This window comes from Archocentrus centrarchus, chromosome 22, assembly GCF_007364275.1.
Source record: "Archocentrus centrarchus isolate MPI-CPG fArcCen1 chromosome 22, fArcCen1, whole genome shotgun sequence".
Classification (NCBI taxonomy): domain Eukaryota; kingdom Metazoa; phylum Chordata; class Actinopteri; order Cichliformes; family Cichlidae; genus Archocentrus; species Archocentrus centrarchus.
In genome coordinates, this window is record NC_044367.1 from 10,727,599 (window position 1) to 10,752,679 (window position 25,081).

At 39.5% G+C, this 25,081-nt stretch overlaps 4 protein-coding genes across 8 annotated transcripts in view; 2 read left to right on the plus strand and 2 right to left on the minus strand.

Annotated features, from left to right (window-relative positions):
- LOC115772477 (C-type lectin domain family 4 member M-like) overlaps window positions 1-2,378 on the minus strand; it is a 19,762-nt gene extending 17,384 nt beyond the window's left edge. The window contains exon 1 of the mRNA XM_030718757.1: window positions 2,302-2,378. Coding sequence (XP_030574617.1) covers window positions 2,302-2,374 — 73 coding nt within the window. The 5' untranslated portion in view covers window positions 2,375-2,378. The remainder of the gene's footprint in view (window positions 1-2,301) is intronic.
- Window positions 1-5,323, plus strand: part of LOC115772478 (C-type lectin domain family 4 member M-like) — an 8,136-nt gene extending 2,813 nt beyond the window's left edge. For 2 of the 3 annotated variants that reach the window (XR_004019040.1, XR_004019039.1), the window contains exons 4-7: window positions 81-244; window positions 834-970; window positions 1,067-1,750; window positions 2,003-2,119. Coding sequence is in view for 1 of the 3 variants with exons in the window: in XM_030718758.1 (XP_030574618.1) it covers window positions 1,549-1,750; window positions 2,003-2,119; window positions 4,116-4,367; window positions 4,466-4,629; window positions 4,755-4,891; window positions 5,102-5,267 (1,038 nt within the window). In the remaining 2 variants the exon portion in view is untranslated. Of the gene's footprint in view, window positions 1-80; window positions 245-833; window positions 971-1,066; window positions 1,751-2,002; window positions 2,120-4,115; window positions 4,368-4,465; window positions 4,630-4,754; window positions 4,892-5,101 lie in introns of those variants that run through there. The other variant, XM_030718758.1, reaches the window with a different exon arrangement.
- ttc8 (tetratricopeptide repeat domain 8) lies at window positions 5,304-10,808 on the minus strand. Of its 2 annotated transcripts, XM_030718755.1 has the most exons (15): window positions 10,613-10,808; window positions 10,290-10,313; window positions 10,054-10,174; window positions 9,887-9,950; window positions 9,626-9,785; window positions 9,358-9,447; window positions 9,227-9,271; window positions 9,050-9,135; window positions 8,860-8,947; window positions 8,653-8,763; window positions 7,627-7,766; window positions 7,349-7,523; window positions 7,090-7,212; window positions 6,159-6,242; window positions 5,304-6,067 (listed from the first exon to the last, which is right to left on the minus strand). In XM_030718755.1, exons 1-15 carry the CDS (start codon window positions 10,724-10,726, stop codon window positions 5,951-5,953), a joined length of 1,542 nt encoding a protein of 513 aa, XP_030574615.1. In that variant the 5' UTR covers window positions 10,727-10,808; the 3' UTR covers window positions 5,304-5,950. The 2 variants fall into 2 exon arrangements, with proteins under 2 accessions (XP_030574615.1, XP_030574616.1); XM_030718756.1 differs by lacking the exon at window positions 10,290-10,313.
- A 726-nt stretch (window positions 10,809-11,534) lies between these two features.
- Window positions 11,535-25,081, plus strand: part of eml5 (EMAP like 5) — a 48,498-nt gene continuing 34,951 nt past the window's right edge. For both annotated transcript variants that reach the window (XM_030718895.1, XM_030718896.1), the window contains exons 1-2: window positions 11,535-12,020; window positions 20,781-20,940. In XM_030718895.1, the coding sequence (XP_030574755.1) occupies window positions 11,824-12,020; window positions 20,781-20,940 (357 nt within the window). In that variant the 5' untranslated portion in view covers window positions 11,535-11,823. The remainder of the gene's footprint in view (window positions 12,021-20,780; window positions 20,941-25,081) is intronic.

Consider the following 25,081-nt stretch of genomic DNA (forward strand, 5'->3'; position numbering starts at 1 on the left):
TCATGAGAACATGCAACATGCTGTGAATCAGTAAAACTTACTGTATGACACTAAATGGTTTTCAATTTCTCTTGGAACAGAGGAAACCTGTGGCAGATGCCCACCAGGATGGATCCTTCTTAAAACATTGTGTTATTATTTTTCTCACCATGAAATAAATTCCAGAAAGAACTGGACGGAGAGCAGAGAACACTGTGTTAGTCAAGGCGGTGACCTGCTTGTGATCAATAGCTTGGAGGAGCAGGTCAGTCAAAAACAAAGTCTCTTGTGGTGAAAAGAGTTCTAGTAAATGCAATTTAATGCCTCTGTGTCTGGTTTTAAAATGCCATAAAGTTCCGTTCATGGTTCTATTTTTTGAGCGTACTGTGTGGGAGAAAGTTATCTTCATAATTATTTAAAATAAAAAGTATTTCTCTGTTAAATTAAGATTAAGGTTTGTTTCAATGTTATAGTTTTGGTGGATCAAAAAAAAAAAATTTAAAGCCACAGACAAGTTTAAGTTTAATTGTTCCTTTAGTTCTACTTTAAGTGCTTTAGATCTCTGGTCAATAGGACTGTGTGGCTGCTGACTTTAAACTGGCAACATAAGAAAAATTACTCAACCACTCTTGCTAAAATGTGATTAAAATACTTCTACAACTTCTTATGAGCACATATGTGACATCTTGGGAAAGACTAACTTTAGGTAGCAAATGTGTCATGTTCATGTTGGATACCTTTGCTCAGCAAATGATCCAGAAAGGGCCTTTAAATTTTATTTGATGATACATACAGCATCTCACTAGAAATTTGTAATAATTTAAATATCAAATTGGACGTCTGCTTTCTTTTAGCTCCTCATAATCGACAACTATCAAAAAGTGAGCAGCTCTGGTATATGGTGGCAGAATGGATACTGGATCGGCCTCACTGATGTGGTGACAGAGGGAACGTGGGTCTGGGTTAACAATGTGACCGAGGCGGAAGCACTGTAAGCATCTCACAAACACTTAACACTCACTTCTATTCATCACCGACAAATACACTGTAAACAATTTCCTCTCTAAATGACTGTGCTTTACTCAAGGTACTGGAGAAGCGGACAGCCCGACCGTACTGGGAATGAGAAGAAGAACTGTGCTGCTTTTATTTACTTTACCGATACTATAAAGACATGGTATAATGTAGACTGTAGCAACCAACAGCTGAACTGGATCTGTGAGATGGAGCCAACGGAAATCACAAGGGGATAATAATGAGGATAATGATAATAGCAATAATGCTACAAAATCTCTCAAATAAATTAGCTGCAACTTGACATGTGGAACAATCGTGTAATACACTGCTGTAAGTGAGCTGTTTGATAACACTGAACGTATTTAATGTCCGCAATGTCTGTAATGATTTTAAGATGCTCCATTCTTGACTAAATGAAATAAAAATGCATCCTCATAGAATATTTTTGATTCTAATCTCTAGATGATCAGAAAACACTGCTGTTTAAGTGACCTTTACCTCCTGTAAATGTTTAACAAATGAACTTGATTTTCTGTTTGCACTGTTACACACATGCCCAAACACCTGCGGGGCAACGTCCTAACAAATAATCTCTCCCGGGGCGATCTTTGCTACACTGCTCTCATCTCATCAATTAAAATGGATGACAAAGGAAATAATGCTGACTTTGAGAGTACTTATAACAAACTGACTTATCCAGAGGAAACTGGTGCAGATGACCACCCTTTCTACTCAAACCGGGAGCGGCAACAAGGTAAATGACACGAAAATGAATGATGACTAAAGAATCATGTTTAATAAGTTCCTTCTATGCCAGATTTTCAGAAACACATTACTGAGCTAGTCTCTAAACCAAGTTGTACTAAGAAAGTAGATGCTTTGCATGACTTTTTGTAAGTTATCATCTCACATCTTCAGTGTCATCAACCACATGCATGTCATTTTGGTGATGCCTAATTGTTACTGTATTGTGTATGGCTCTGATATTCACCACTTCTCTGTGTAGTGTCCCTGTCCACACTGAGGTCTGCATCCCCTTTGAATCATTACAAAGTGCTTGCAGTGAGCCTGGCAGTGCTCGCTGCCATTCTGCTAGCAGCTGATATAGGCCTGGGAGTCTACTGTAAGTCACTGCTGCAAATCACTGTTTTATCATACCGAGACAAAATTAAAGCAAAAAACTAAGTTCAACAGGAGGTTAAACAATCATCTACAGCAAAGAGGGATTTGATTTACTTTCAGGCTACTATAAAATTGTGACTGTAGTGTAAAAGTAACTAGAAGGACACTCAGTAGAGCACGTACCTTGCCCACTCCAAATTTTCGATGTGCTAATACCACGCTGGAATAGAGACCACCCAATGTTGTCATACTCCATCAGGTTCAGTTATTTTTTGGTGTTAGTTGCATGTCACTGCCTTTATTTCTTACGCTAGAGGAGTTATTTTTTGACCCTATAATTTTCAGCATTCTGGATCATAAGATCAGGAATCCTCCTCATGCACAAACTTTGCTTTCAGAATCAGAATCAGAATAAATTTATTGTCATTACATGTCAGACATGCAATAAAAACTGCTTTATGACAAAACTTATGATCACGTTGCACCGTGATTCTTTCTAGAGGATTCTGACTTATCCTCATAAGGTTAGATGCAAATCCGTGAATATTGTCCCTATCTCACAATGGTAACGAAGCCTTTTACAAAATCCTGGATCCAGATTGTGATCCAGATCACCACCAAAATTTAAACAGTTGTTCCTTGTACCACCCCCAACAATTCCAGAAATTTTTATTGAAATCTGCTCATAATTTTCCAAGTTGTCCTGCTGACAGACAGACCAATGTGACCAAAAACACCTGGTCACCTTCTGTCTCTATGGAGCATTTTAACTAGTTTTAACTCATTGGTTTGGTTTTCCTGTAAATGCAAGGCCTGTTTCCATAGACTGTATAAGGCTATTCTGTGTCAGCGTTGTAAATTCACAAGCTGTTTAAGCTCGTTTCTGTTGCCCCCAAGTGATCAAAGAAGGAACAACAGTAAACTCAGGTTTAAGGCAGCTGATCTAAAACGTTTTCTGGCATGCCACAAGCTGAAAAAGCTTCACACCCTACACTTTTGATTAATTATTCATGTTAAAAATTTACCTTAAATAAAGGTTCCTGCAATAGTATCAGTGAACTTCATAGTTTATTTTCCCTACGCTTTTTCACCTGGTTGTCCTTATTCCACAGTTCAAGAACCACCGGTTCGAGCTTAAAATTCACAACAGATCAGCAGCAACCTGCCATCATCTAACGTCAACATTAAGGAAAACACATTTAATAACTTTCTATATATGACCAAAGTTATAGTAAAAAAAATAGATACTTGATACATGCATTTATAACACCAGTAATTATTATATCAATTTAGCCCACTTTATTGGCTTATTATAACATATTAGTTTATTGCAGATACTGACAGATTGTCCCTGTCTTTATGTCGGCCAATAAGTAACAAGAAATTGAAGAACAGAAATGCCGAATTAGATTTGACGTAATTTAATGACCGTATTTCTGTTACATAATTTATCCATATAAGAGCACTGACAAGTTGATAATTCAGTTGTAAATACCTGTTCACTATGTATCTTGGTTAAGAAGCTTCTTTCAGCTGTTCCTTTATTCACAAGCGGTCACCACAGCAGATGGGTCAGCATATTGTCACCTTCCTAAAATAGTCATTTTTCTTAGGTTTTCAGAAAACACAAAAAACTGAATTTTGAACAAAAATACAATGATTTAGGCAAAAATAAATGTATTAAAAATAAAAACAATATCTGACTTGGCAGAATTTTTACACCAGATGTCCTTTCTGATGCAGGCTACCAACGGATGTGTGTCTTCATTAATATGGGACAATTTAAAAAAGGAAAATGTGTAAACAGTCTTCTTTAAGACATATAAAATGTATATTAGAATTGACCTAAAAATTGCTTGGGTTCTAGATAATATAGAGATATTTTAAAATGAGTTTTGTCTGCTACTGCTCTTATTGATATTTTCATTAAAGTTCTTGCTTCAGCTGCACTGTTAAAACTGTTCCACTTGTAACATCTTCCTCTTCCCTGCTTACAGACAACAGACTTACTAATGGGAACAATTTAGTAACAGACATCAGCACTGAGATTGCAAAACTGCAGGTTACCTACAACGCTGCAATCCAAAGCAGCATTAAAGCCAAAACGGAGTTGGCGAAAGAGATTGAGGTGCAGCAAATTATCAAGTGGGAGCTCGAACATCTGAAGAGAAGAAAAATCGATTACGAAAACCAAATGGACAAAATTCAAACGGAACTAGCAACGTTGAAATCCCACATGCCAATGCTCAGTGAGAGCTTTTTTTTCCACATTTATCATTTTAATAAACGCATCAATACTGTCACCCAACAAGCCACATATTATATTTCCTTTTGTCTTTATCAACAGAAGACGGCTGCAGACACTGTTTACCAGGCTGGACTTTCATTAACTCATGGTGTTACTACCTCCCTTTCTCTGATGAGATTTCACGGAAACCATGGCTGGATGCCAGAAATTTCTGCAAGAGGCAAGGAAGCGACTTGGTGGTGATAAACAGCAGGGAGGAACACGTAAGACTCAACATTGACACAACACAGTGAAATGTATGGACAAAATTGTCAGTTCCATTTCTATACTAACATACATGTATGTTTGTGTGTCATTTCATGTGCATGTATATTTCCTGTACTGTCAGCTGGCACTTGCTGAATTGATAAAAAATTATCAAGACCCCTTGAGACCAATGAGCCACAGTGGCTTCTGGATGGGTCTGAGAGATGCAGACGTGGAAGGAGTATGGAGATGGCTGGATGGGACGAGACTAGCTGAGGGGTAAATGTTCTATCTTATATACTAAAAATATTAAGTATAATAAATATTGTGATTTTAGGAATGGCAAATTGATGTGACAGCAAATTCACACACTTATATGTGTATAGCTGTGACTATCATCCATTTGTGATAACATCTTTTAAATATACTGTGTCAGAGCACACATAATACCCATAATAGCTCAACAATGTAATCTATTACTTGTTTCAGATACTGGAATACTGGAGAGCCCAACAACCAAAATAATGAAGACTGTGCAGCCATGTATCCCAAAGACAACCCCTTCTTTGCTTGGAACGACGCTCCATGCAACTGGAACCTGAAATGGATTTGTGAGAGGACACCAAGAACTTTTAGCTCTAGTTTAAATGTTTGAACAGAGGATTAAGGCTGGCTTTGAGACACTGACGCATCTTTTGAATGACGTTTTTATTGCCATGTCTTTTGCAAGAGACTACAAAATTGCGAAGAAGGGTAAAATGTGAGAAATACATGTGATTTATAAAGTGAGCTACAAAATGTATGTAAATTCTTCAACTGTTACAAATAAAACCTTCGCCTTTGCTATGTACACGCTTTACTACTGTACAGGTCTGGACACTAGATTGCCAGTTTTTCAGGAAAACTCGCACCTTTGCATGAATTGTGAAAGTCACATGTTGCGTGAGGGCCATTCATGATTGTATGGATGTTTAACTAAAACACTCAAGCAGTTCATTTTAATTCTAACGTTTCTTGAACTGCAGCCTTTTGAAACTCTATTGATCTAAAGTTTTACAGAGAACAGAACAAAGAAACACCAATGACTGTTGATTCTGTATGTAACAAGCCTGCAAAAGGAGGATGGACAATCACATCAAGTTTCAGCACTGGAGTGCAGAACTACATTTGAAAATACCCTTCAAAGGGTTACCACTCATTCTGTTGAAGCGCTTACTCCGCAGATGTACCTAATAAACTGGAAGTTAATAAATAAACACAAATCAAAGCTAATGCCACTTTGTCAATTTCTATGTACAACTAATCTAACAACTTATTACTTTATATTTGTTTGGATGCTCACAGCACAGCAAAGTGCTGCCGAAGTTGCCTGAGAAGCTGCTGAGTGTCGACGTGTTCTGGAAAAGCGTCCTCAGACTTTTGGGCTGCGCTATAGCTGCTCTGAAGGTCCCCAATCTGGACACAGACAAAAACACACAGAGATCACACCTCGTCACTTTAACTCCACTGCATCAGTCATGGGCTCGGTTGGATTTCGATAAATTACCTTTTCAGAGAGGATGGAGAGATTGAAGTGTGGCTCATACATATGAGGGGCCAGTGATGCAGCAGTCTGAAGGAAGGCTTTAGACTGGATTAAAGACAGGGCAACAATTAACCATTGACACTGCAGCATTTTATGAAAATCTATACTACAATTTTGCAGATTCTCAGTTTAATTTTTCTTAATCTGAGCAATCCTTATATCACTTCACCATCATGAAGCAGATGGATTGCACATGCTCCAAGTGCTGCTAGAAAAAGACAATCTCATATATCTCACGATGTCTTGTCTCATATCAAGATATCATTGCTAAATTGCTTAATTGCCCAGCTCTTGGGGTCATGATCCTGGGACTTTGACCCAGTTTTTGAGTTTTCTGGAACTTTGAGTTTTTGTTACTTATTTTGTGACCCATGGTTTGCATTATGCTGATGTTGATGCTTGTATATTTTCCATGTAAGTATATTTAATGTGCTTTCTATTTCTAAAATTGTGGTTTAGTTCCTCCCTCTGTGTTCTTCCTTATGTATTGAGCCCCCTGTGTTTAGTCCATTCATGTGTCTATGTCTTCCCTGTTTAGCACTTCCTGCTTCATTTTGGTGATTTCCTTATGATGTGCTTTTACTTTTGCTTCCGGTGTCTCGACCTCCCCAGCTATTCCCACTTTTGTCATTACCTTGTGAATATATTGTTTGCGTTTTCCCCTGACCCTTTGTCAAGTTCCCCTCCTTGGTAGTGTGTTTCTTCGTTCCATGTTTCCTAGTGTTTCCTTGTACTTTGGATTATTGTATGACACTACTAATAACTATATTTTAGTGATTTCCTAATAATGGGCTGTGTTACATCACATTAGAGGTTTGAAAGACCATTATGATTTCATACCTCATATTTTAGCGGCTTAAAAAAAAGCTGTGATTCACAACAATGTCTTCACCTGTTCAACATGACCTTTGCGCAGCTCCAACACAGCCAGGTTGTTGTAGGCCTCAGCATGGTCATTATTAAATGCCAAGGTCAGTTTAAAACACTGATAGGCCAGCGTCAAGTCTCCTATTCCCTGTAAACATAGAACATACTCTAAATTATATGCTGTATGACTGTCATTTCTATTAGCTAAGTGTCAAATTATTTTAACTGTAAACCATATATGGAAGTGAAACAAATCATTTCTGGGATATTTTCTGTTAACTCACTACAGCCACGTGTCCTATGTTGTACCAGACATCAGCCTGCTCTTCATCATTGGCCACCAGGGCCAGAGCCCTCTCAAACGAGGACAGAGTCATATCGTACTGCTGGGCGTAGAAACAGCACAGGCCCAGGTTGTTGTACAGCTGGCAATTATACACTCCCATCTGGAGCAGCCGTCTAGCAAAGGGTGAAGCATATTAAATCACAGATGGTATATAAAATATCATCCCATAAACTGTAACAACACCTTACAGAAATTGTACAGAAAGGTTTGTCTGACCTATAGAACCGCAGCGCAATCTCAGGTTGATCTGTGTAGAAGTGATTGCTGCCTATGCAGGCTATGGCCTCCACATGAGTGTTGTCCTGCTTCAGGACATCTTTGTAGTACTCTGTAGCTGATGAAATGTTGTTCATCTCCTGTCAAAATACCACATTATAGACAGTTAATCTCATTTTGGCAGTTTAATCATCTGGATGGATGGATGGAGCTACAGTGGCAAGTTTACATAGTCCAGTGGTTCCCAAATGGTGACCCTTGAGGCAAATCCTTAAGATTTTGTGTTAAACAGCCATTATTATTGTAACTGGAAGCCCTTACTTCCACAAGCTCAGCACTTTAAGGATCTATTAAAACCCCTTGCATAGAATCTTGGGAGTGAAAATCAAATAAATGCTGTTGTTAAAGCTAACTTCTTTTAACTTCAACTACTTGCACAGGTGAAGCTATTTCTCTGCTTCAGCAACTTTGAAAAGGTTTTTCATTAAGTCCAGACTTGACTATTAACAGTCTTCTTTCAAGTGTCAGCCTGTCACTGCTCTTAACTGACACATGCAAGCAAGACCACACATCACACATATTAGCTTCCTTATATTGGTTGCTGGTCAGTTTTAAAATAGATTTTTTTTCTTTCTTTGTTTTTAAGTCATGGCATTGGTTGGCACCTCCTTACCTTTCTCATCTTGAGCTGAGCATATGCTCCTAACTGTCCCGAAGACCAGATTTAGAACATAGAGAAAATCGGAGGTTTACAGTAGCTTCACCTAAATCGTAGAACAAACTGTACCTTAACATCAGGGGCATCAGACTCTTTTAAATTCTAAAATATATTTTATTCTTTGGCTTTTAATCTGAACTAAGTTCTGATTCATTCTTATGTTGCTTTATGAGTGCTGTTTTCATTCTGTTTTCTTTATTAACTGTTTTATTGTTTTATGTTACTTTGTTCTTTCAGATGAAAAACACTTCAGTCTACATTCTGGTGTGCTCTAGTAGCACTACAACTATGATAGTGACATACTGTACCTCATGGATACGAGCGATTCCTGTTAGAAGGGTGACCTCTCCAGGGAAGTGGTCCAGACCTTGCTTGAAAAGACTGAGAGCTGTTATTGGTTGATCCATACGCTGATAAACCTATGGGAAAATGAAAACAGAGATGGTGATTTAATGAAAAAGATTGCTTTAGATAGAGTACCTTAAAATGTGCAAACCCTTGGCAGTAATCACTACCTTTGCAAGATAGAGATATGTATCTACCACCTCTTGGTGGTTGAGGGCTGATCGAAACTGTTTTTCTGCTTCTCTATATAAGCCAAGCCTACAGAGGAGAGAAAAAGCAATTGCTACATAATTTCAAACATAAATGCAAATTTAAAGAAATGTTGCTCTTGAACAACTTGGATGATGGTGCGTTACTTGCCTGTAGTAACATTTTCCCAGCTGAACTTTCCACCACCAGTCTTTGAACTGTGCATGTTCAGTAGCTTGAGCAGCTAAATCCAAAGCCTGTACAAGGAATATAACATTTCATTACATACAATCCTTTCAGCTAATGCATTGTAATTTTATTTATAGTGCAGATTTGTCAATCACTTACATTTTTCACATCATTTTCATGATGGAAGATATATTCAAATAGTGTCTGTGGAGGAAAACAATTACTACACATGCAGGAAAAGCACAGTGACAAACAACTGATGTGTCTGGAAGTGACAGTCCGAGTCTTACCCTGGATAAATTGGGTTTTTGGGAATACTTGGCCAGATTTAGTCTAGACAAGTTTATAAAAGGTCCATCAGGATTGGTTAGCATTGAAGCCTGGGGAAACAGCAAGAAAAAAGGTCCTGCTGAAAATTTCAGGTTTTCAGTGTAACACAATAAATAATAAATTGATAATATATGCTCTATAAATTAACTTGAAAAAAATGCTAACAGGCTAATAAAAATATGTTAAATGTGTTTCACATGTGGCTTTTATTTCATTAGGAGTACTCACTGTTCCCAAACGGATGAATCTACCAGAAGAAGCAGTGACAGGACGAGCTGTGCTTGCAGTACGTGGGGTTTTGATGGCCTGCTCCATTGTCCCAGGACGCCCTGACTGTGTGCTGGGTCTCACAAATCCCGTGATAGGGCGCCCTGACTGTGTCATGGGCCTAGATTTCAGGGAACAAAATATGTGATCAGAGATTAATCAAAAAAAAGCCTTATTAGTTTTTTAGGGTTTTTTTTTTCTTTTTTTTCTTGAAAAGGTTACCTGATGGCTGGTGTGGGACCTCCACCCTGACTTGTTCCAGGAAGTCTCAGTGATGTTCCAGGTCCTTGCAGAGATTAAGTGTTATCAAAAAAAGATTACCCATTCAGGCAATGTTTAACTTATTCATTTACTTAACTGTGCAACACTGAGGAAAAGTTTAAACTTACGTGCAACTTGAGCAATAGAGCTTTCATCCAGCATCATCTCAGCAATCCCCTCCTGGTCAACCTCAATTTCATCTATGTATACCATCTCTGTAAGAGCACGGGTTTTCAAGCTCCATGCAGCCTATGACACACACACACAATTTTCAGTCATGTAAAATACTTCATCTACAACATAAACTATCTACAAAAAAAGGATGGAAATGATAGAAGACAGAAACACGTGCAGTCACCGTTACCTCTGAGATAAGCAAGGATGAGTCCTTAAGGTAGAGTGCAAACAGTTAGTGAGAGAAGAGTAAGACAATTTTAAGAAAAATGTGAATAAAATGTGGGGCTAAGGGAGAATGAACATAACACAAGGTAGGAAGGAAGTGTGAAATGCAAGGTAACGTCCAGCGACAGACACTAAGCTGATAATAAACTGAATAAGTACGATGAAATGCTACGTTAGTGAGATATTATGAACTACACGGGCTCGACTAATCGGGATTATGCAGCAGGTTGTACAGCTGTCCTGCGTTAGCAAGCTAGGCTAGCCCTGCTAACTTCGCCACGGTACCTGGTCGTATGGATTGTCTTGTAATATTTTTGTACAAATGTCGGAACATTGTTGAAGTTTCCGCCTTCTGAAATAGCTCCACGCCAGAAACAAGGGGTCCATCGTCACTTCCATTGCTTTTGGCAATCAGGGGGACGTACAAATCACTTAGCAAGCTGCTAAGAGGAACTGCGATGAAGGCAAAGCAACGCTTCCTCTGTCGCTCAGCAACAGCGGAGGGGGCGGTCCTTCACCGCCGCAGTTTCCTCTAAAGAAAAGAAAAGAAAAGAAAAGAAAAGAAAAGAAAAGAAAAGAAAAGAAAAGAAAAGAAAAGAAAAGAAAAGAAAAGAAAAGAAAAGAAAAGAAAAGAAAAGAAAAGAAAATTTATAGGACGTCACTATTGTATTGAAAATTACAATACCATCCATCCATCCATCCATCAATAAAAAACAGATTTACAAGAAATATAGACAAAATTAATGGACTCCAAATAAAAATATAACTTTGTGGAAATGTCTAATTTAGCAAGCAAATAGCTTGTAAAGAAAGAGCTTGCTTACTCATACATCTTTATGTGAGTCATGGAACAGACTCTACACTTCAATAAACACTGTGTATTTGAATGGACTAAATAATAAAAATAAAAATTATTAGTATTATTTAGTCCATTCAAGTTTTACACTCTATGTTTGAAAATCACATATTAAGAGTATAAAGGCTGACATTACATTTAAGATATTCAGAAATAGGGTCAAGCACAAGCTGGAACGCTGTTTGATGGTCGTGACGGACTTGTCCTCTCCTGCTTTTTTTCCTCCTGAATGAGTCAGAGCATCTGATTGGATGGCGGGTTTCTCCGTCATCTTTGTAGGCGGGGCTTGTGGAATAACAGTACAGCTCCATCTTTGTAGGATTTGACAGGAGCTTTGACCCGACTCGAAGAGGACCGCGAGCCCGGGGCTGAAGTACAAGTAGACTCAATGAAAACAGCAGCGTAGAAATCAGTTTCTTAAATAGCGGTAGGGGGCTTTTATCTTACCAGGCAGCGAGTCTTTTAATTTACATGACCCTCAAACATGCCTCATTTCAACGCTTGCTCTTGACTCCTGGTTGTTTCCAGTGGAACTAGCCGGATGGGACTCGCGGGCTTAAAATAAATCCTTTTTGTTGAATGACACTACATCAGAAAGCCTACGTGATAGCGACCGAAAGACACACACGGAAGTGCGGACATGGCTGACAGGACTGCTCCCAACTGCCACCTGAGACTGGAGTGGGTGTACGGATACCGGGGACATCAGTGCCGCAACAACCTGTACTACACCGCCGCCAAGGAAATTGTCTATTTCGTCGCCGGTGTGGGAGTTGTGTACAACACCCGGGAACACAAGCAGAAATTTTACCTGGGGCACAACGATGATATAATCAGGTAGTAATTCCATGTATATATAAATACAGAAATGCATTTCAGCACCGTGGACAGCACCAGACTTTAAGCAGGAATTTGCATTGATAATGTAGAGTTGTCATTATTGGTGCTGGTGTCACCTTGTTCATGCGATATTTGCACCTTCTGAGCAGCATCCCTATAGTTTGTTGAGGGTTCAATGTATTGCTCATGGGCACTCCAGCAAAGCAAGTAGCCTTTAAAAACCACTCTCACTGGAGATTACTCTACTACCACTCCTTCAGCCAGCTCATGTTTGTTGGAAACATTACATTAATATTAATCACAAAACCTAAATGAATGGTCTCGCTGAGTTTATGCTTATGCTTTGCTTTAAAATCATTTCTCACCTTGAAACACAAATGATACTACTTTTCAACAAACCATTCATCAGTTAGGAGAAAATATTTGGCATTTTTGCTCAATAGATTAAGAATCAGTTATTTTTAAAATAAAGGTCTATTCTTCTTTGGAATGCTTGGCTTGGATTTCCAAGTCAACCTATGTGCAGGATCTGAAAAATGCACTTGAACATAGCTGTCCTTGAAGGAATCCTTGGATTGGAAAACTGAGCTACTAAGGGATTTAGTAGCTCTCCTCTGCATCCCAGAAAACCAATTTTTAAAAATTATTATTAAAAGCACAGCAAAATATATCATCAGTGAAATAATATCATCATATCACTCATCTTCCTCAGCATGCTGCACAACAGTGACCTGTGTCCAATGCTTCTGCACTTGTGTTGACATATGTGTGCATGCGTGGGTTGGCCTGGAGATGACTAGCTTTATACTGTGTTGGTAGTCAGCTGGACTCCTGCTCCATTATTAATCGGACAGTAGAGATACTAACCCTCCGCTGCCCTGTGGGTAAAGTGCTTGAGTTCAGATGGTTAGCAGGAGGAGTGATAGACTCTGGTGTTTGATCTGCAAAACTAACACATATATAAAAATTGTGAATTAAAGTAAAATCTGCAAATTTGATCAAACTATTTCAGTGTGAAATGCAAGAATTTAGATAGATTAGACTTTTTCTAGTGTGGCCATATGCTTTTTTGTGCAGCCAGGCTGTTTGAAATAGGGATATGAATATACTTACAGTGCAAGCTATACAGTTCCCTTAAGCTGTCTTTTATTAAATCCTAAGTAATAGCCATTTTAAAGGCGTCAAAGGAGTGCTTCTGAAGCTCTTTTAAATACTGCCGTTGAATATGACTTCTATGGCACAACCAGGAGCAGTCCTTGCCACATTCAGAGCTGAGTTCTCACGTTGCACTAACTCATTGTGAAAGAGAAGTAGCTTCCTCAAAGAGACCTGCAAGTCAAATACTGTTTCTCTTGGTTTTCTTGATCCAATTTAGATGCTGTTGCTGTGGATTTGTGAGAAAAATTGTAAATGTTTTATTTATTTATTTATTTTTGTTTTTATATCACAAGTTAATTACAGCACTTGTTTGACTCATCCCATGAAAAGTCAGTGAGTACCTCCCACCTGAACCCCTCAGAATCACCTGGGTTTTCTGTTCAATAACTTTAGTGTGTTTGATGGTGCCATGCAAAATTTTAATGGCATCACGATTATCCAGACTGGGTGTGGTGCTCCTGACGAGAGTAAAAATGTTGAAGTTAAATGAAATTCCCAGGAGCTTTGAACATGTTGCATACATGTACAGAGCTCACTCATTCAGAGTTATTATGATTTTAATTTCTTGATTAAATAGAGTCTCTAATTTAATATTTATCGAGTCTTAAAAAAATGACTACATCAGAAAATTATTTTTGACACAGCAGAAGTCAGATATTGAAAGACTATCCAAAAGTGCACTTTTGAAAGGGAATAATGTAGTTATCTCCTGTACTTATGAAGTTACGAGGGCTCAAACTGCTGGAAAATAATAACCTGAATTAAAAGGTGCAAAATTTCAACCCAATCATGTATTCCTAGATGGTCTGTAACGCTGAATATTTTCAGTGTATGAAGGTACAGCTGATTCTGAGGGGATCAGATGGGAACTTTTGTCAGATTCTACTGATTCTATATGGAATTAGCCAGTTCGCCCTCTTGGTTTGATTTGCGCTGCAGCCTCTTAACTGGTTTCCAAGTAATGTGGAAGAGCTAATAGGCAGGTTTTCACATGAATGAAAGACTGAGCAGACAGTGTTGCAAAGTAGTCTAGCCTTCTTTTGGCTGGCCTTTCAGGCAGTTTAGTAGTGCTTTGTTAGAAATGTAAATAAACATGATGCTGGGCGATAACAGAATAGACCTGAGACTGTTAACAACCTCCAGTTAGAGCAGTACTGTGAGGCGCATCATTAAAGTGAGTAGCCTTGTAAAAACTGTTATTTGTTATTCTTTCCTCATATCTGCTGTTGTTCCAAACTGCTTTTATTCAAGTCAGAAACTCTAAGAGCCCGAGGCTCCTGCTAAACCCCAGCAGAAACAAGAGTTTTTCCTGCATATAAAAAATCTTGGCTCTCGCCAAAGAAAAATCATTAGCATTGCTGTTTATCAAATGCCCACAAATATGAGGAAAATGAGTAGAATTCTATTAGGAAAGGAAGTACACTCTTTTGCTATCTGCAGGCTAATCATGCTTATGTGTGTAGTAGGCTGATTGGTCTCATTCGTAAGCAAACCCCAAAGCCAAGAAAAACCCTCGGAAAGTTGTCCATACCAGTGGTTCTCAAATGTTTCCTGGCATGCCCCACTTCAGAAGCCCCTTATTTGATTGTTTTTGGGTTTTTTTTAACCAATCATTAACATGGTTGAGACATTCACCATACACATAAAAGATCCCTGGGAAATCGTTCGCAAGAGCGAGAGGAGACACAAACCCAGCCTTAGGGGTCACAAGCTAGTGCACTCCAAGTGTTACGCCAGGAAGGGCCACCCGGCGTAAAGTCTGTGCCAAATCAAATATGCTGATCCAGCCACTAAAGTGACCCCTTTGGGAAATAAAGGAGCAGCTGAAAGTACCATTAACAAAAATAAGTAAATAAACAAAGGTCATGCAATAGCATTAGTAAAATGTGTTTTACATTTATTTTCATCAAAAAAAATCATTATAATTCAATTTAGTCTCACCTTATATTTTTCACCTGCTTGTCTGAGCCAAAGTTTGAGACCCACAGGTCTATACTACAAAGCTTCATCTCCAACATGCAGAGCACATACTGTCCACACAAACCTGACCCACTCATATGAATACATTCAAAGTAAAGGTAGCAATCAGTTAGTTTCAACTGATCTTGGCCTTACTCACTCCCATCATCCTCATGGCAAAAAAAAAAAGAGGCTGATGTTCAGATTATTTTTGTGATGGTTAATTGTTAAATAAGGCAGTCGCAAGTAAGAATTTCATTGCTCAGCATAACCACAGTGTTTTGCGGTGTACATGACAGTAAACTTCTTGAATCTTGAAATGATAGTGTGGACGGTAGCTGTCCAATTACCAATTACTTTTGAGTAGGGTTTAATTTATTGAAGCAAAAAAGCACATTTCTGCTCATCAAATGGCCAGAAATGACAGGGAAATACACAGCCTCTTGCAGAGCGCTCATGCTTATGCACATAGTCAACTCCAAACGCCAATTTAAACCAGAAAAATCCCCAATTTATTGCATTTTATTTCATTTGTGGGTGTAAATTCACAAAAGTGGGGGAGGATGGAGTGTTAAGACTTCTGATGCATGGCAGCCTTCTCTGTGTAGTCATTATTTCATGGTCTAGCCTTGAATGTGAGTTTCATCATCACTGTGACATGAACATGCGCAGTAAACACAAGAAACTGCCTTAAATGCAATAAAAAGGCCCTTTTATTTACACAAGCTCCCGATTCATACTCAACATACAAACATGTGACCTTGTTCAATTAATGCATATTTAAAACATTTATTTTATTTGTCTATTGACTGGGCATCAGGCCATTAAATGTTTGCAGTCTTTTTTAATAGTGTACCTACTGAAGCAGAAGGACATGGGAAGTAGTGTAACTACTTTTATGCTATTTTATTCATTGCAAGTCATGTAGAAATTGCAAATTTTAAATTATTTCACATTCCAAATTGTCCTTCTGGAATATAATTCCTATAAGTAAGTAAGTAAGAGACAATAATCAGGAAAGTATCTAAATCGGGCAATGAGAGAAAGCACAATTACTCTCTGGCTGGAAAAGAATGACCTGATAAATTGTTTACTGTTTGTGCACCGTGATCTTTTCTCCATGTTTTTTTTTTTTGTTTTGATAGTGAGAGTTAATGAGGTAACCAGAGGGTGCCATGGACACAGGAATAAAAGGCCATCTCCTATTACTCACAATATCTTGTTACCCTTTTGATGGACCACGGCCAGAATTATGGATTATAGTTGCCAGAGTGAGGCTGGTCTTGTTTCGGTGAGCTTGCAAAGATACTGTGAATACATTTCCATTAATACTAATGCTGCGGGGTTCGTAAAGGAACAGCGAGTCTGGCTCGCAGAGAAGAGTCTGAACTCCATAAACTAATGATATGAACAAAGTGTTTTTAGTAATAATGCATGTAATATTTTGACTACTGCTAAACAAATTAAAACCTTGTGTGAGAAACAGATCACTGTGATATATTAGACCAGTGTGTGAGAATGTGCTTTCAGATAGTTACTGCTGACAGCAGCTATGAGAGCTAATAGATATGATTTACATATCCCATCCTTGCATCCGTCTTTCATTATTTTAGTGTTGATTAATGTGCTAATGTGAATGGCTTGTGGTGATCTACTTCCTTAAGCATTATCTTCAGCTTATTTTTATGCAGGCTCCAGCCTCAATACAATATCAGTCTCTGTGGTAATCATTCATTTTGCTTTTCTCAATCCCATGCTCAAAATGTCCAACTGCCACATCCACAAGGAAAAGGTCTTATTGGAAGATTATAGACTAATCTGTTGTATCTTTACATGCATTTCCATATTGCCAGTGAGTGTGTTTACATGCATAAGTATTATTATTCTTTCCAGGTTTACTGTCAATTGTATTCAGTGATGTCTTGTATTTTTCACCACCACACCAAGCACCTTGGGTTTACAGGGCCATTATCTTGGGGTGGCATAATAATTATAACAGTAATAACAAGTGATGATATGATACTATCACAGTATGTTGCACATAATAATAATAGTCAAGATACAGCAACTGTGTGATATTCAGTGCTGTCACGGTCCCAGGTTTGAATTTCAGTCTTTGTTTGGATTTTCATCGATATTCCTTTTTGTGCTCATATTTCCTGTGATCCCCAGCGTTCCCTTGTCTTTGTATCCCTCAGATTTGCTTGTTTTTTGTGTGCCTCCTGTGCTTTTACTTAACTGTCCTTTCTTTGTGATTGTTTCCACCTGCTCCCTGCTCCCACCTGTGTCATTGCTCAGTGCACCCTCAGTGTATGTTTTTCTCTTGTCTTTGTCACCTCGTCTGGTTGTTCTGCCTTATTTGCATACCTGCTTTCTCACCTTGTGCACACTTTGTTCTTATTTTTTGTTAGTTCCTTTTTGTAGCCTGAAACACTTGGAAGATTTATTGCACGGCAATCATCTTGGGTACTTCCATCACAGTGTTTAAAAAAGCAAACAAAAACAAAGCAGAAAATATGCATTAATTCACTGCGCTGTGGTTTCAGAGTGGGTGTGCTATCATATATACTGCATTTTAATCATAGATCAATTCACCCCAAGAAGTCATAAAGCAGGTGAAACCATTTAGAGTTTCTGCATGTAGTAATAAAAATATTTATTTGGTTCCAGTGTATCAATAATTGTTGACAGAGGAAGCACTACGGTGTATTGCGGTATCTATAGTTTGTCCCTAATTCTATTGAAGTATTCCAGGTAGCATATCTAGGTTTATCCAGATGGTTGCATGTGCAACACATACACAGGATACTCTTTAAAAAGTCCCAGCACATTCACAAATGCACTCACTGTTAGTAGCTCCCAGGCTATTCTGTAAAAGGAAGCTTGTTTTCTAAAGAGCACATCTGTCTTACCCAATTAGGATCCTCCAGAGTTTAGTACAGTTACTTAGCACAATGGTATGATTCAGCAGTGTTGTCACTGGGATTAAAAAATAAATAACTGATGATTTTAAGTGGCATTATGAATGTTTTAAGCAGATGAGGTGGAAGTGGCTACACATGCTCAGATATGGTACTCTTATTTGTATTTTATCCTCACTACAAACACCCTGGATGTCAGTGATGCCTTTTGGCCATTATGGTACTTTTAGACGTTATAATCGATATATAATGCATAAATTACATATGGAGGGTTTTGTGAACAAAGCTCTGCCTTCTTCAGGAGATATTTACTAAACAGAAGACTGCTGCAAACTGTTTTTGTCATTGTTTCCTTTGCTGCTGTTTCCTTTAAGGGATTGTTTTATCATTTGTTTTATAAAATGTCACAAAATAGTGGAAAAAGCCCAAAAAGCTCCAAGAGCCTGATGTTACACTGCCAGAGTCGCTGCTTTTTCTGTCCAGAACCCAAAGATACTGAATCAGAGTGATGCAAATAATGCGAATCCTCACACTCAAAGAGGTTCAACCAGCAAAAATTAAGAATTTATCCTTGATAACTGATTAGTGGTTGCTTGATAATTAAACCAATTAATTTTCTGTCACTTGACTAATCATTTAACTGATGAAACAGGGAAAAAAAAACAAATGCTGATTTTTAGTTAAATTTTTTGTAACACCCACTAAGAGTCTTTGCCCTCATCATCATCCCTTTCTCCCCACTTTTCGCTGTCTTTGGGACAATCTAATCAAGCAGAGCACCACTGGACATACCTGCTGCTTACTTTATCTTTTCTATTTTTAGTTTTTGGAGCTAGCTGATGGATTAAAAACACTTTGTAGCATCCTGGGAAATATCCCCTACTGTATAGACCTTCTGAAATGTCCTAATCCCCTGTTTCTTTTTAATCCAGTGTAGGCAAAATCAAACAAAGAAAACTACTGCTGCAGAATGTGTCTCAGGAGCTTACATTAAAATGAGGATCTACGATCATTTGTGGCCTTGTGTACTTTAATGTTCTCTATTCATGGAACACAAATACATGGCTTTTCATGTTTTTTTCTTATAGATCTAACTTGTGTGCCTTTTGTGCTCTATTTTTGCATCCTCACCATGAGAAATCAGTTCCTCTGGTATTTTTAAAAAATTTTTTGCCTTATATCTATATGAAAACAGGCAGTTAAATTGCTGCACTATTTGCTGTATAACTCATTTTGTACTACAGAATTTTGCAGATGGAGGACAGATGCATCAAACAGCCATAGCCTATATCAAACAGGAGAGCCGTGGCGATGCACTGCAGGCAAAGTCATTAGTGATGGCATTTAACAAGCTCTTCAGCTGACAGGAATGTAAGGGAAACAGTCTGGTTGTAGTTGGCTCGAAGACTGCATTTGATTTTCAAGCTGTAAAAGCACATTTCAAATGCAGGACAGAAGTTTTAGGTATGAGCGCTTCCTATTTGGTATTAGATTGACTCCAAAGATGTTGGAAGTTTTAATCTTCATTAATCGTGTTTTATGTTGTCACACCAGACAGATTTGCTGCACACTACCTGGCCATGCCAAAGCAGTTTTCTCTGCTGTCTGTCTGCATCTCAGTATTTTTCTCTTCCTCTGAATGCTATTTTTAGCCGCTTTGCTCTGATTATATAATTCATAAAAAGTAAGATGAGAAACTGCGTCAGGTTTGAGAGAGGTTCAACAAAGACAGTGGCGTAGCCGAGACGATGGGAGAGAAAAAGCAGAGAGAGCTGAAGGATGACAAAGATCAGGCTTGTCACATCAGACCCACCGCAGCTTTCAAAGATGTTACACCACCAAGCTTTGTCTACTCTGTGATGACAGCACATTACAAATGCAGATAAAGTGTCACCAGTCAGACAAAACGATCCGCACTGAAAACTTTGTAGGAGAAAGATGAGGCAGAGTTTAGAGAGTCAAAGTGGACCATTTGTTGTGAGCTGCTTTCACTCAGCAGGTTGATGCTGTTAGGTTCGTGAAGCCTCTTTGGCCCTGCTGTCTGAATACATGCCAGGATTACAAATGCTGGAGCACGATTGGCAAAACAGTATGATTATAATGGAGGGAGCTCCATCGCAGCATGAACTATATAGGCCAAGACAAGGTGAGAGGAAGAAGTGCCCAGTAAATCATGCAGGCCTGCCTGGAACGTGACTGGGGTCTGGTGAAAGGATGGGTGGAGCAGGAGAAGAGAGTGACAGCTTTATACAGCATGCTGTTGCTCAGCTGTAGAGTGGGATTGCTTGTAGGTGGGGGAGGTACGAGTGGAGCGGACGGGGGATTATGTAACAGTGTTACAAACATATGCCCAGTGATGCGAGGAAACCCCGGATGATTTAAAAAAAGGTGAAAGGGGCAGAAAATAATTCAAGGGATGCTAGGAAAATGAATAAAAGCTGAGAAAGATGAAATTCACAGATTTGCCAGTGTTGCTTTTTTATATTTTTTGTGAACGCATCACATATGAAGCCAGGCTGTGTGTGTGCGTGCGTGCGTGCGTGCGCACTGAGCATGACTGAGTTAACTGAACCATGTCACCTCATCAAGCTGCCACTCTGTTTCCATTGCAGACTTCTGTGTTCATCTGCTGGGAGGCTGAATCCCTTGTCTCCACACAGAAATACACATACAAGCAAGCAAAGTAGCAATGCTAACCAGGTGTTTTCTCTCTGTACAGTTTAGCTCTCCATCCGGAGCGTGTGTTGGTGGCCACGGGACAGGTGGGCAAGGAGCCTTATATCTGTGTGTGGGACTCCTACACTGTGCAGACTGTGTCCATCCTCAAGGATGTGCACACACACGGCATCGCCTGCCTGGCCTTTGACCTCGAGGGACAGGTACAGTTCTGACACAATAATGCAGATTTTAAAAGACACTGAGAATATGTCACATTAAAGGATGAACAGTGCTGCTGTAGTTTTAATCTTTGCAGGCTTGTCCAGTATTTTTCACCAAGACAGACAGCTTAATTTTTATTCTCTGGCACATTCCATCAACTTCTTTTTTAGCCATTTTTTTTCTCCATCTTTTTAAGTGGCTCTCTGCAGACTTGCCACCAGTTAATGTTTACACACTGCAACCTTCTGATAATCTTGACGTGGACTATGAAAATCAATACTGAACAGGTTTAATCTTTATATATTTATATGCGTCTAACTGCATTTTGCAGTTAGAGACATGGAAGGGTGATGACCCTGTGCTACTTTCCTGCTCGGGTCAAGAACTGGGGATTTAGATGAAATGTGACAGCATTTAAAGCCAGAGAAAACTCCATTGCTTCTTAGTTTAGCAGCTCTGTTTACTCTCCATCTCTCCCCTTCCTGGATCAGAGGAAATGAGAGCTGAACTCAGAGCAATCTAGAATGAATCCCTGGTGCCATTACTCTCTCCATCTATTAAAGTAATATAAAATAATACACTGATATTTGACACTTCCATCTCTCCAATATATTTCAGTATGAGCTGCAGCGCTATTGTTTGGTACACAAAATACTAACAGTTCTTTGACTCCATTCTTCTTTTTCTGTTTTAGCCACTTTCTACATGCCAGATTATGCTGTGATCAAGGTTACACTTATGAGTGGCATTTTTATGTGGTTTTGACTGTGATTTAAGTCCATTGTTAGGTGGTTGCCAGGTGACATGATGGTGTCATAATGTATCTGCATAATTCATATGCATAATTCAGATTTTGTAGATATAAATGAGATCTTTTTGTCACAAAATGAAAATGACACAATTATATTTTTTAAGGTTTTATAGGTGCAAGACTGCCACGATGCCATAATGTCTGATACAGACATGAATTGTCAGCAATCTGAGATAAACCTGTGTGCCAGCTTTAGTTGTTCAACTCCTGATTGTGTAGGGCAGGTTCACAGGCAAGTATAAAGGATGGACGAAGCCACACAACATTACCAGCTGGGTTGGGGCTTTGCATTCTGAAGTCTCACTGTTAGTGTTCTGGTATGTTTTTGGACCCAGGCATGACATATTTAAAGAAGAGGGTGGAGCATAAAGTTCAGCCACTGCTAGCAAGTAAGCAAGCTGGAGCCATAAACGCTAACACACAGACACTTGCTAATTAACAGTGCCATTATTACTATATGCCAGATAATTTCATTAAAATTTTTCCAAAAGACACTGACACCACAAAACACTCTAGAAAAGTCCAGGTCAGTGACTGGAATTAGCAGACATGAGGCCTAGCAGACAGTCAATGGTTACAACTACCTGTAATGGCTGGCAAATCATTTTAAGCAGTCACGCCCCAACAGGGAAGTTACGCAAAACAAAAATCACTCCTGTACAGTTGTTATGTAATTGGAAACTATCCACAGAGACCAAAATTGATATTTTTTAATGCTATACAGTTGGCCATTTAAATCCTCAATCACCCCCTGGAAACCTCTGGTTGCTAAGAAAAAATATGTTTTTCCCAGCCAGGTTGGTGAGTGGTTGCTGCAGGCTTCTAGCTATCGCTAAGTGAAATCACTCACAAAGAGGCTGCTGGACCAAAAACCTCATTGTGATTGTTTTGGTCTCAAGCAGTTTGCTGATAGTTTCCAAGGAAGATAGCAACTTATCTACAAACACTCACCAACTACTCACAGAGCACTAGTTTTTTTTTTTTTTTTTTTTTTAGCCTGTCATGTCTGGCATCTTTCACAATCGGAATGATGATCCGAATGCACTGATGTACCAAACATATTTGCTTTGACAAGAACAGCTCTATATGTTTCCTATAGGCTCTTCTTGTTAATGTTTGCAATTTTATTTTTATTTATTTATCTTTTTATTTAGTTATTCATGCCAAGTCTGACAGGCAACAAGGAAGGGGCAAGAACAAGAGGTGGGGGGGAGAAAAGGGGGGGGGGGAGAAAAGGAAGAAAGGAGATAGAAAAAAAAAAAAAAAAAAAAAAAAAAAAAAAAAATAAAAGGGGTTGATATACTCACACACACACACACACACTGCCGTCCCTGGGGTGTGGGTGCCCGTGGGTCCCGGGATGTGTGGCCGGATGTCTCGGCATGGTTTTTGGCCTGCTCCCTTGGCGGCCGTGACCTGGGGGTGGCTTGGGCCTCTTTGGCGCGTGGGGGGGCTCTGCCGGGTGTCGGGCTGCTCTCGGGCGCTTGGGGCCTCGGGGGCCGCATGCCTGGCTCGTGCTGGGGGTGCCGGCCTGCCGGGGGGGGTGGGCTGCCCGTCGTCTCTGGCTCTCTGGACTCTAGCCCCTGGATTGTGGGGGTTCCGTCTGTAGCCTCCCTCCTTCCTCTTCTGGGGAGTGTACGCGGTTGCCATCGGGATGTGTGGCCCCAAGTCTTCTGAGCTCCTGTGCTGTGGATGGCCTGGGTCCCCTGGGTCCGTCCCTATCTACCTCTGGATCGCGGGGGGCATGGTTGCAGTTTCTCGCCCTCATTATCGAATACATTGCATGACAAAGGCGCATACACACACATTACTACAAACAATAAACTTGTGTGTGTGTGTTTGTGTGTGTGTGTATATGTAGGTGCATATGGGTGTGTGTATGGATGTGTGTGTGTGTGTGTGTGTGTGTGTGTGTGTGAGTATATCACAGAGCACTAGTTAAACTGTAATGACACAAGACAAGTCGGTGTATTCCATGCAGACTATGGGTGACCACACCGGTCTTAATTTGATATCCTAGCATGCTAACATTTACTAATTTATTGATCATTTAAAATGTCATCAACATGAGATAATTGGTGATAATCAAAGGAAAAATTCTGAACTGACCATAGTACTAAAGGAAAAGGGATCATTCGAGTTTTTAATCAAATTTAATTGCAGTCCATGTTATATTTTTGATAACATTTTACCAAAATCCAACAATGTCACCCTTGTGGTTGCTCCAGGTCAGTGACTCTCAAAGTGGATTCAATGGCCCGTTATAAAAAGGTCCTTGAAAGAATTTGCTATAAATCATGACATCATTCAAAAGTGGATAAATAACAATGAGAACCATTTAAAATATTGAAATATTTGAGTCAGTCCATGTTGTCAGTCCATGTCACACCAAACCCAAACCAGCTAAATCTGTGTTAGGATTATGAGAGGGTCCTTGCCAAATTTCTCCACTGTAAAGGCTCCACAGCCCCCCCAAAATTTGAGTAACCTTGCTTAAGATGATCACCTCTTTTCCTGTTTTTCCTGTTGTGGTGGCCATGAATATCTGTACAAACACAGAGATTCATCTAAATATTGCTGAACTAGACCCATCAACGGAACATCCCTAGAGTCACTCCACTATTGCTGCTAAAAAATTACTTGAGTTTGGATGCACATTTCAGCCCCCTCATCCAGGCGGTTCCACTGGGTATCAACCCTTGGGGCCTCTTTGCTCATCATTAAAACACAGGCTTTTCAAACTCAAGTTAAAAATGTGCAAATGCCTCACCAGAGACTTTTGTCCATAGCCAAACACTGATTCAGCACTGGATCAAAGAGGTAAAGCAAGCTGCAGAGTGGTGAAGGATTTCCATGAGAGTTGCTCGCTTCTCTTCTGCTCCACTGCTGCTGCCTACTCACTCAGTCAGCTATAGGTGGCTCCTCCAGCAAAAGCACTCAAATGTGCTCACTGGAAGCGCCAGAGGCTGGACAACTGTTCTCTTCTGCTCTGTAGTCATTATTAGCCCTTTCACTGCGACCTACCATGCTACAGTGGAGGTAGCTAAGTTTGTTTTGCAGTGATTGGTGCAACAGAACGAGAGTCTGTTCTGTCTGTGATGTCTGTGTTTTTTTTTTTTTTTTTGGGTGGCTGTGGCTCGTGAGGTAGAGCAGATCGTCTATTAATTGGAAGGTTGGTGGTTCGATCCCTGGCTACTCCAGTCTGCATGCCAAAGTATCCTTGGGCAAAATCGCGAACCCCAAGCTGTTCTTGATGTGCTCATTGGAGTGTGATTGTGTGTGAATGGGTGAATGAGACATGCTGTATAAAGCACTTTGAGCCCTCATGT

What these genes read in the sequence shown, in the direction of transcription:
- ttc8 (XM_030718755.1), bottom strand. Translation starts at nt 10,726, where the DNA reads ATGGAAGTGACGATGGACCCCTTGTTTCTGGCGTGGAGCTATTTCAGA. An exon ending in CTCTATTGCTCAAGTTGCAC is followed by an intron (nt 9,951 to 10,053) that starts GTAAGTTTAAAC and finishes AATCTCTGCAAG; the next exon opens with GACCTGGAACATCACTGAGA. An exon ending in GAATCGCTCGTATCCATGAG is followed by an intron (nt 7,767 to 8,652) that starts GTACAGTATGTC and finishes GTATTTTGACAG; the next exon opens with GAGATGAACAACATTTCATC.